Source organism: Haplochromis burtoni, unplaced genomic scaffold, assembly GCF_018398535.1.
Source record: "Haplochromis burtoni strain Fernald_Lab_line unplaced genomic scaffold, NCSU_Asbu1 Contig_133, whole genome shotgun sequence".
Classification (NCBI taxonomy): domain Eukaryota; kingdom Metazoa; phylum Chordata; class Actinopteri; order Cichliformes; family Cichlidae; genus Haplochromis; species Haplochromis burtoni.
In genome coordinates this window covers 585,616-596,290 of record NW_024582494.1, presented here as the reverse complement: position 1 = coordinate 596,290, position 10,675 = coordinate 585,616, and the positions used below count along the sequence as shown (strand labels likewise).

The following is a 10,675-nucleotide window of genomic DNA, read 5'->3' as shown; positions in this document are numbered from 1 at the left end:
CTCATTTTAAACAGGGACAAATGTGCACGCTCAGTACCAACGCAGTTTTACAGTTTTACGCAGTTTTACAGTTTTACAGTTTTACACAGTTTTACAGTTTTACAGTTTACAGTTTTACAGTCTTACAGTTTTACGCAGTTTTACAGTTTTACGCAGTTTTACAGTTTTACGCAGTTTTACAGTTTTACGCAGTTTTACAGTTTTACGCAGTTTTACAGTTTTACAGTTTTACGCAGTTTTACAGTTTTACGCAGTTTTACAGTTTTACAGTTTTACAGTTCTACAGTTCTTACAGTTTTACGCAGTTTTACAGTTTTACGCAGTTTTACAGTTTTACACAGTTTTACAGTTTACCAGTTTTACAGTTTTACCAGTTTTACAGTCTTTACGCAGTTTTAGCAGTTTTACAGTTTTACGCAGTTTTACAGTTTTACGTTACAGTTTTACAGTTTTACGCTGTATCAGTTTTACGCAGTTTTACAGTTTTACGCAGTTTTACAGTTTTACGCAGTTTTACAGTTTTACGCAGTTTTACAGTTTTACGCAGTTTTACAGTTTTAGCAGTTTCAGTTTTAAGCAGTTTTACGTTTACACAGTTTTACAGTTACTGTAAAATCCTACACAGTTTTACAGTTTTACACAGTTTTAGCAGTTTTACAGTTTTACCAGTTTTACAGTTTTACACAGTTTTAGCAGTTTTACAGTTTTACGCAGTTTTACAGTTTTACCAGTTTTACAGTTTTACACAGTTTTAACAGTTTTACAGTTTTACAGTTTTACACAGTTTTACAGTTTTACACAGTTTTACAGTTTTACACAGTTTTACACAGTTTTACAGTTTTACACAGTTTCTCTGTTTTAATCTCTCGTCGCAGTTTTTAACACCCAGTTTGACTCCAAAGTTAAAACCAGGATTTTCTCTTGAACTTCTTACAGGGATTTAAGTACATGCAAACATCCTGACCTGTGGACTACAGCTGATTTCACAAACCTGTTTAAATAAAACCCTAAAACAACTACTAATGTGTGTTTTAGGATAACAAAGTACACGACTTTACTGGCTTTGTTATCAGTGATTGCAGTCACCATCTTTCCCCGTGCTCACTGGCGTGCTTCTTCTTCTTCAGCGTATCAGGATAGACAACAGCACACTTGTAGACACGCTGCCTGCGTCAGCAGCAGCTGAAGTTTTGCATTGAGTGTGTTGCTATATCAGTGAACTGGAAACAGTAACACATTTCATGTTGGACTTGAAAGACTTTTGGTCCAGAAGTCCTGAAAATAGATTCAGGGTCAGGTTATGTAAACGAAGCTGGTCTGTAAAGACAGCGAGGAGCCCACGTTTCTAATCTAAAGCCACAAGATTTAATTACATTTGGTCTTGATTAAGAAATAAAGCCTGTATTTTCACACACACCCAAGGACAGCTTCCACTTCCTCGCTCCAATCTGGAGTCACTATCAAAGATCATTGAGCCATGCATCTCAATGAGGGGCAGATTGATTGGTCGGAGCGGAGCGGAGGCAGGGTTCGATCTTTGCCCCGAGGTCCTGAGAAAGGAAATATGGTCACAGGGACGCAGTCGCACAGCTAGCCGGTCCACTCTCCATCAATGAGATGATTGGACACATGTATGCTGGGCCACACCCGCAGCTGATGGAACAATTGTGACTAATGGAGAAGATGAGAGAGAGAAAGAGCGAGAGGGGGAGGCGGGGGAGTCTGTGCGCTGATTGACCCGTGGTCAGAGAGGTTATGTCCATTGATCTGCAGAGCAGGAGGGAAGGGTTTTGGCCTGAGGTGCTTCAGAATGAGTCTATTTGGGGTTCAGGATTGGCGTCCATTCCCACCAGGAGCTTTTTCATCATCTGACTCTCTGCGACTTACAGCTGCTGTCTGCTGTTGTTGCCGTTATGCACATTGCACTACAAAGGCCAAAGGCCAATCAATGCGCTACAAGAGGTTGATACAGATCTTATTAGTCAATGAATGATCATTAGCGGTCTAACGAGGCATTGATTTGCGCAGGGGCCAAAGGTCGCCGTGGTTGTGGCGAGTGTCTTTAATACATTAAACACAATTGATTGCAGAGTAGGAGGGATATTTTGAAGGATGCTGGAATTAGATTGGACAGTGAGAAATCTGAGGTCAAGCCAGGAGAGGAAGCGTAGGTGCCTTCCAAGCCGCCGAATGCGGTTAGGATTGAGCACCAGGCCGAGCAGCACATTTGTCTCGCAGGTATTACCGCTGCAGCCACTCTGCAATTAATAAAAAGCAGATATGTAGAAGCACTAAGTCAAAGGCAACTGGACTTGCTGTTTCAAAGGCTGCTGCTACAGCCTTTGAAAGCTGAGGAAATGACTTTGCACATAGCAGATGTGTTACTACAGGGCCTATTATGTTGCTCATTAAATACCCAACCTCTCAATAGGCCATTATTTCCCCAATAAAAAACAAACGGCGGCCTGCATGCTTTCCCTCCCCCCTCCCTCTGTCTCAGAGGTTTGCTCTACCTCACAAAAAGCCCTGACTAATATCCTGCATGTGATGCTTTTAAATAGGAAGCAGGCCGCGGGACAGGGAGGGGTACAGGTGTGGCAGGAGCCAATGGCTTTTATAGCCCTCCGTCTCCTCTGAAAGTGTGCCAAGGACCTGCCTGCACAACCCACCGCTGCAGCGCTCGCCGCCAAGCGTTAACTTTTCTGCCCCCGCCGATCCCTACGTGCCTACTGGTTATATAGAGTCTGTGCTTGTTACAGCTTTATGGAGGGATTTCTGATGTGCTTAGAGAATTGTTTGATGATTGGGATAATGATGCCATTTGGAGTGAGTTGTCTCAGCACTCAGCCAGTGAACAGAGAGAAAAACAGACCCAGGCTGTGCAAAAAAAGCCTCAGTTTCTGCCCTGGACGCTTGCTCGTACGTCCGCTGCCATTCAAAGCCGTCCAGTCCTGCTCACGTCAATCAGAATTACGCCACGTCTACAGGTTTGTCACCAGGGGGACGCTCGTCACCACGTCTGCCCCTGCAGAACAGCCGTTTCGTGCCCCAGCATAATGTCAGTGGGTGACATCCAGGCCTGATGCGATGTGGCATTCACTAAAGGTCACGTTAGGCATCGCCGCTTCATCTGCATCAGCAGAACTGGCAGCCGTCATATGGGCGTTGGCTTCGGCTATTACACTGGCCCCGGGGGAGGCTTGATGCTTTGAGGATTTGTCAGCAGGATTCTGATCCCGGGACACTCGAGCTCCAACAGACTCGCACAAGCCGTGGACGTTTGCTGTTAATAGTGGCGAGGCAGAGACGCGGAACGCCGTGAGGTGGGTGGGGTGAGCCGAAGACTGTTTTTAGCATGTTTGTCCATGCGCCTCCTGCACTGTACACGTCTATATACTACAAAACAGTAAGAAATAAATATCTGATCCGTGCATTTTGTTCTGTCATGAGCGAGGCAACAAATCCAGCCAAACAAGCTCAAGTGGGCCTCTGTAAGTCAAGGGTGAAAGCGGCAGCTGGACAAAGGCTAGACAGACAGGAAAGGAGGTGCTGAAGCGGCGAGACACAAAGACAGAAAAAGGAAACAATCAGAGACAGACAGCGAATCCATCAGGAGACGGGCCAGTCAAACTCAGCACAGTGCAGTGAGAGAGGGCCAGTCCAGCCAGTTGCCCCAGTGAGGGAACAGTTAACAAGCCCCACAGGCAGGTTTTACAGCCCCTGTTGTGTGTGTCGGACCCCCCAGGCTGAAGACGAGCTGAGGCTGACTGATACTGACAGCGTTTATGTGGGCAGGGGCGGAGAGCAGCAGGGCGATGGAGACGTGTAAAAAGGTGCTCATGAAGCAACGACTGTCACTTACAAGAACGCAGCACACACACACACACACACACGCATGCACACACACACACCCCACACACACACACGCATGCACACACACGCACACACAGCACACACACGACGCGCACACACACACACACACGCATGCATGCACACACACACGCATGCACACACGCACACTCCTCTGTGCATCCAAACAGTCTCGCTCCCTCACCATTAAATTTGATGTGTGTGGAGCAGAAGTGTAGGGTGGGGTGGGGGTGTAGTAAGATGAGGGGGGCTTATCCAAAAAGTGGACCAATAAAACACCTGAAAATCAAATCCCATTGCTCTTATCGCGGCGCCATTCACAGACGTTATCTGTGCAGGTAATGTGGTTATAAATTCAATTTCAGCCCACAGATTTCATTGTTTACTGACGCCTGCATGTTCCGGGCGGCAGAGCGCGGAAAGCTCGGGAACGCTCAATGCGTGTCGGGAAAAGTCATTTAGGCTTCCGCTAGGGGATGCAAAAAAGGCAGGGGTGTGTGTTTGGTGGGGGGGAGCTGTCACTCTCTCAAGGACACCTGACTCCACTTTCTATTTTCAACCCCATGTTTTATTTAGAGGCCATTTTGCCCCATTTGTTTCCTCATTATGGGTCCCACAGCGCAACTGATGTCAGGGGACGACGGCTGATAGACAAGCCCGAGTATCGCTGGTCATCTGGACTCAGAGCCGGGCAAAGTGTTAGTCCAGTGTCATGACAGGGTCCTGAAGGAAGTTCAGTCCCATATTTACAGCACAAACTTGTTTGTGATCTTCTTTGCTAAAACAAACTGGGATCGCCACACGGCGTCATTTTCCCCCTCGGCTGTGCCCAGATGGAAAATTAGGTGCGTCTTGCCTACGAGCCCTCCCCGTATGATTGATGGCTTTCAGGAGTAAATCACCTCATCTACTAGGTAAAATCTTGATATAGTAGAGCTGCTCGGGCTCCCAGCTGTCTGCTTATGGCAGTAATCCATCAGTGGGGCCCAATGGGCCGAGTGGCCCTCCTGGGTAATGTTCCTATTGACAGCCTATGGTGCCAACACACTGACAGCAGGGGGCCGTAGCACCGTGTTAAGGTGTGTGTGTTACCTGATTTTACTCTCACCACCGCTGCCTGTCTGTAGTAAAGACGGGTCCACTAAACACACAGAAACACACACAGAGCTCCAATCAGCTACTGAATGTCTGAAGTAACCAAGTAGCCAACATTTACTCGAGTATTCCGCTTTTAGCCACCTGTTCAACTTTGATCTGCCACGTGTGCGACAGTTACTCGCCACAGTGTATTTGAATGCTGCTTACCTCTGATGTTTTAGATGTTTCTGGATCATTAAGCATTAAAACTGCAGATTTTAATAAACGAATCACTTCATGCTGTTGTGATTGTGTTCTGTTCCTGTAATGAATATTTATTCTTTTATGTTGTGAAACAGAAGCATTTGCTGACATGTCACTGTGCAATAAATAGTCTTTATGCACCACCTTACGTATAAAGTCCCCAGAACACAAATTTAATGAAAATCATAAAACTGAAACTCAAAAGTAGAAAAATCCTTCATGTGATAAAGTAAGCGATGGATTCACCTTGTTCTTGTTCAGCCTCTCAAACCCTCTGAAGGAGGAAGATTAAATGCTCTTTAAAAAAAAGAAATGTCTCTTATGCGACTAATAAAATTTGTATCCATTTAAAGTTAAGTGTTAAGTATTTGAGTCTAACAGTCTGTGCACAGCAAACAGGGTTTTCATGACTGTCACGACGCAGTTTTCCATCAGCACCTCTAACTGTAAACACCTCACGTTCGCAGGCAAAGTCAAAGGTCTGTATGACGCTCAGGCCCCGGCGTGTCCGGTCTGCAAGGCCGTGCTGCGACCCGGAGAGCTGCAGGAGCACATGGAGCAGGAGTTAGCCAAACTCGCCCAGCTGCAGATCAGGTATCACGCTCACGCCCTGAGGATCCTCTGCTTTATTTCACGGCAAAGAACGTTTCCCTCTTACCACCGTCTAAAAAGTTTACACTACCTCCATTTATCTGTTTGTCATTTTCTTGCTGTTCTCTTCAGCTTTGAGGTGATAATTAAAGTAGACAGATCCCTCTCTCTGGATGCCCCCCCCCCTTCAGTTTCCCCAGGTGGTAGCTGCCTTCTTCTCTGTCACCTGCGTGCAGTGTTTACAAGCCGCCTCATTGTTCCCTACATATTTCATATTATAGCCTCTGGCCTCAAGGCAACAACTCATAGAGCAGGCAGATAATGTTCTGTTAATGGCTGCTTTGGTCTAAAACATACGCATAGATCAGACAGACACACACACACACACACACACACACACACACACACATTACCTGCTGCTTAGAACAGAAGAATGATTTCTCCAATAAAGGCATTACACTCCAAATCTGCTTAACGACCGCTCCGTGGACAGTAATGGTTTCAAATTGAACTTGGCCCACGGGGACACCGTGTGTGTGTGTGTGTGTGTGTGTGTGTGTGTGTGTGTGTGTGTGTGTGTACAGTATCTGTGTGACAGACACAATGTGAGAAGGAGTAAAATGAGGTTACACATGGACTCGGATACAAATCCAGACGAGATAAGAGCAGAGGTTGTTCACCAGATGACATTTAAAACACAATATTGTGTTTGTAGGTTTTGTGGGCACATTGTGTTGTTGACTTATGCACAGTAAAAACAGGTTTAACATACGAGCTTCTGTGTTATTATAGTGCAACTCCGGTCCAGCACGACCACTTCATAAGGACGCCAAAGGTACACGTAGCTGTGATGTTTTCACCACATTCAGGAAGTCGGTCAGTAGCCGTCGTCCTGCCTTTGACTTGATTCTTTCTTTTTCGGGCTCCAGCCTCTTTCACTGTCCCTGCACATCAAGCGAGAGGAAAGTTCCCCCACCTCGCCCCCTCGACCGGCCGAGGAGGCCCACTCTGACCGATACCAGGTAGGATTTTAAAGAGTGCATTGTAATGAACATATTGTAAGGCATTAAATAAAACCTTACAATTACCAGTTTATGAAACCCAACGGGGTCTCATCCCAGAGTGTCAAACGCTGCATCCTTGTGCCGCTGACCTCACAAAAATATAAAGTTGTTGTTTTCCTTTTGCTGCTTTCGTTTCTAAGGATGGGGTTGAAATGCGCGCATGACTAAGTTAGAAATACTCAGCCTGTGTGATGCTGTGGGGCCTTTACAAGTATCCATCTGCAGCGGGTAGGAAGTGAGAGACTCATCTCTTGTGATCACAACACAGGCGACAAAGATACAATCTATCCTACACGGCATACTCACACAGAGCAGCAGACACACAGTGATGTAAACACGGAGAAGCACAGCGGCAGCGTTCAGATCACAGGGCACAAACATTACCTGCACAATTAAGTCTCTTTTTTCAGTGACAGCTTCCTCCAACAGCATCTTCTATTTTTATGGACAGTTTTTTTGAGTGCAAATGATGTTTTCTCCTCTGTTGCAGACGTTTCTCCGCGTCCGGGCCAACAGACACACCAGATTAAACGGTACGTTGATCCACGTGGACCGAATGTTGTGTTTCTGTGCCGCACACTCAGTTTGTGGTTCAGAGTCCAGACCAGGCGACTGTCACGCCGTAAAGTTGAGAAGATGAAAAAGATATTTTGTTCACGCTCGTCGTCCCCACCCTCACCAGTCATTCAGATATCACCTCTTTTCCCACACCATCTCAGCTGGCCTAGCGCCCCCACGAGCAGAGGAGCTATTAACCTTTAAACTTTGACCCCTTGATATGTTAACAGTCGATGACCTCTGCTGGTGCAGGTGCTACGTCAAATCTGCCCCATTACGCCCCCACAGCGCAGGAGCCCACCTAGACTGCGCACAAGCTGGTAAGAAACACTGAGAAGCATTTTTCTTCTTCCCCACAGTCACTGAGGATTCGACACACACACAAGAAACATTTATTTTATTCATTTCTACTTTTTCCTATTTTATAAAAGACCCACCTCTGACACTAGTACATCAGCTCACTAATCAGTCAGTATTTATTTAGTTGAATGGATATAATTATGTTCATGCTTTTAATCCTGAAATAGCTGCTATTGACTTTTCAAGTGTCTCAAAAACTTTTCATGAAATGTGAAACATCCTTACGATACCAGATTAATATTTATTCCACCTGAGCTGCTTTTTTAATAAAAATCTAAAAAACGTGTTTCCCAACGACAAACTCATTTTATTATAAATCACAAAAACTGTTGCCTCAGGGTGCTTTACATTGTAAGATAAAGACCCCCTGTGAGCACTTTGGTGACAGTGGGAAGGAAAAACTCCATTTTAACAGGAAGAAACCTCCAGCAGAGCCAGGCTCAGGGAGGGGCGGGGCCATCTGCTGCGAGCGGGGGTAGGGAGAGGCACGTACTGAGATTTCTGACACTGTTACTCTCACACAAAAACCCACAAACAGTGTTGTGTAAATGTTTCACGTAGGAACTATTTTCTCCTCTGAAGCGTGCGGGTAGTTACCGTTACAGCTCAGCCGCGGAGCTTATGATGGTGTTCGCGCCGCGCGTCACGGTAAGAGACAAATGAAGGCTTTGTAGATCTGCAGTAACCAGATCAGGACTTGTTTCTGGTTCTTTTCCACAGAAGCTTGTAACAGAAAATCAGCCCTGAACAGTTTCCAGCCATTTCTAAATAAATGAATAAATGATAGCATGTAGCATGTTTGAAAGTAGTCTGACAGCATTTCTGCACGAGTACAGAAACCTGCGCAGCGTCCCGGCGGCGGCTGACGCCGCAGACTTCCTGCTCCCGTTATTATTCCCGCTGAGACTCTGCAGCTCTTAGCTGACTCTTCAAACTGCCACTGCTGTCGAGGTCTGTTAGCCTTTATTGGGCCTTATAACCGGACAGCATAATGAGCTTCTAAATACACGTCAGGGAGGAAGAAGAAGAGAGTGGAAGGAGGAGGAGGAGGGGGGTCCTCTGTTGATTAATCAACCTCTCTCTCTCCCTCTCTCTCTCCCTCTGTCTTCGTTGTTTGATGAGCTCCTCCTCATCTATGACCGTCTCTTTAACCCTCATTATGTTTGCTGGGATTGCGGCACTCGGGTCACAGCCACCGGCTCGCCGTGCGTTCCCCTCGGGGGCCACTGTCATCCAGCAGGGAATTAGAGGGCCTTAAAACTTAATGTCCCCTTTTGCAATCTGCAGTCAGTCAGGGCACGGAGAGGAGGAGAGGAGGTTCAGTTGGTGTTCTGCCATGTTAACTTTCATATTTTTAGAGAGGAAAGCGGGGGAGGACGGTGGGATGACAGCACGGGGACGGGAGGGCCGCTTTGAATCCCGTACTGCAGCTTCTGTCCACGCGAAGCATCTGCCGGTCTCTGCTTTAAGGGCCTCGTGCATCAATGCGGCCAGCTTGTACAGTTTGTGGAGTGAGCTCACACAGAAACAGAACTCAGTAGTTTTCAGTGTCGCATCCATATTTCCGGCTTTTAAATGTTGGAAGTTATTAGAAGTGAACGAGACGGTTTCCACAAGCAGGTGAATTTTACGTTTGAGCGTTTCCTCTGTCTGCACATGAACAATCATGACTTTTTGTTCCTTTAAGATTAAATTCAATACATGACACATCATTTATAAAGGTGAGGCTCTGATATTGAAAGGAAAAGAAATCTTAGCCCCATATTTATTTATTCATTTATTTAATGAACACTTTCACTGGATTTATTGTGTGAGAGCAGAACTTTACCTGTAATACTTCCACACTGGTTTTACTACTGAAGTAAAAGCTGTCGGTACCTCTTCCACCACTGTTCGCTTTCTTCACTGTTTGCATGTGAAGTGTTGAGTGCAGGACGTTGGGAGCTTGAACCATTCATGCACTACTTTTAGCTGCTGACTCACAGTGTAGTCTTTGCATAATTTATCCTGTTATTTATCAGTATTTTTGTCTTTTATTTAAATAAAAATATAATAATATGGAGATAATAGAGCTGTAAATATTAATATTAATATTTTTTGCTTGTCGTTCTTTTGCTCTGGGCTCGGTGTGAACCTGTTTGAATGACCCGTGGTCATGTTAGTCTTCTTCACGCAGCTCGGTGACCTCCTATCACACTTTAGGACAAAGCTCGGCTTCTTTAGATGGAACAGCGACTCAAACTCGCACGTTTTTATGTACAGGAACAAATAAGTTATACCCCAGTTATTCATTACACATAATTCAATAGTGTTACTAAAAATCATGTGACTTGTTTGATGGTGTTGATTTAAACCCCAAAGCTAATGCCTCGTCCCCTTTAACCATTATTAACAGTATTTCTTCTGTGTGTTCTGTGTTCAGTCAGGATGGGAAAGCTGAAGAGGAGAAAACCAGAGGAAGCACAGGTAGGCTCTCCAAGCACACGAGTCAGATGCAAGTATTTGTTTCCCTGACATTTGTGTTGTAATCAGAGATGAATATATGTAACGTGTGACACGCTGACCTTGAACCCCGAGACGTTGTTGCCTGGCTTTGTTCACGTGGCGCACGGATCACTGTCAGCTCGCTGTGTATCCACGTGAAAGCGCCGCGAGCGCCGGTTCACGGCTGTGAGGCAGATATGTAGCTCCGGGCTACAGGAGGCATATGGGCGTGTTCGTCCAGACAGAGAACATGTGACCCGATGTGTGTCTTTGTGTGTACATGTGTGTGCGCGGCGTTGTTTTCAGGAGGGGTCGGCAGACTTGTTGGCATTGGAGGACGACTGGAATGAGAGGAGAAGGATACAGATGGCGTCTATAGGCTTTAAAGGTAAGTGAATGTGTGTGTG

The 10,675-nt window shown here is 45.8% G+C and overlaps 1 protein-coding gene across 4 annotated transcripts in view; it reads left to right on the top strand.

The window, feature by feature from the left end:
* rnf220b (ring finger protein 220b) overlaps positions 1 to 10,675 on the top strand; it is a 28,712-nt gene that overhangs the window by 12,862 nt on the left and 5,175 nt on the right. For 3 of the 4 annotated variants that reach the window (XM_042224232.1, XM_005930964.2, XM_042224231.1), the window contains exons 3-9: positions 5,679 to 5,805; positions 6,595 to 6,637; positions 6,732 to 6,824; positions 7,357 to 7,399; positions 7,655 to 7,744; positions 10,207 to 10,250; positions 10,575 to 10,656. In XM_042224232.1, coding sequence (XP_042080166.1) covers positions 5,679 to 5,805; positions 6,595 to 6,637; positions 6,732 to 6,824; positions 7,357 to 7,399; positions 7,655 to 7,744; positions 10,207 to 10,250; positions 10,575 to 10,656 — 522 coding nt within the window. The remainder of the gene's footprint in view (positions 1 to 5,678; positions 5,806 to 6,594; positions 6,638 to 6,731; positions 6,825 to 7,356; positions 7,400 to 7,654; positions 7,745 to 10,206; positions 10,251 to 10,574; positions 10,657 to 10,675) is intronic. The other variant, XM_042224233.1, reaches the window with a different exon arrangement.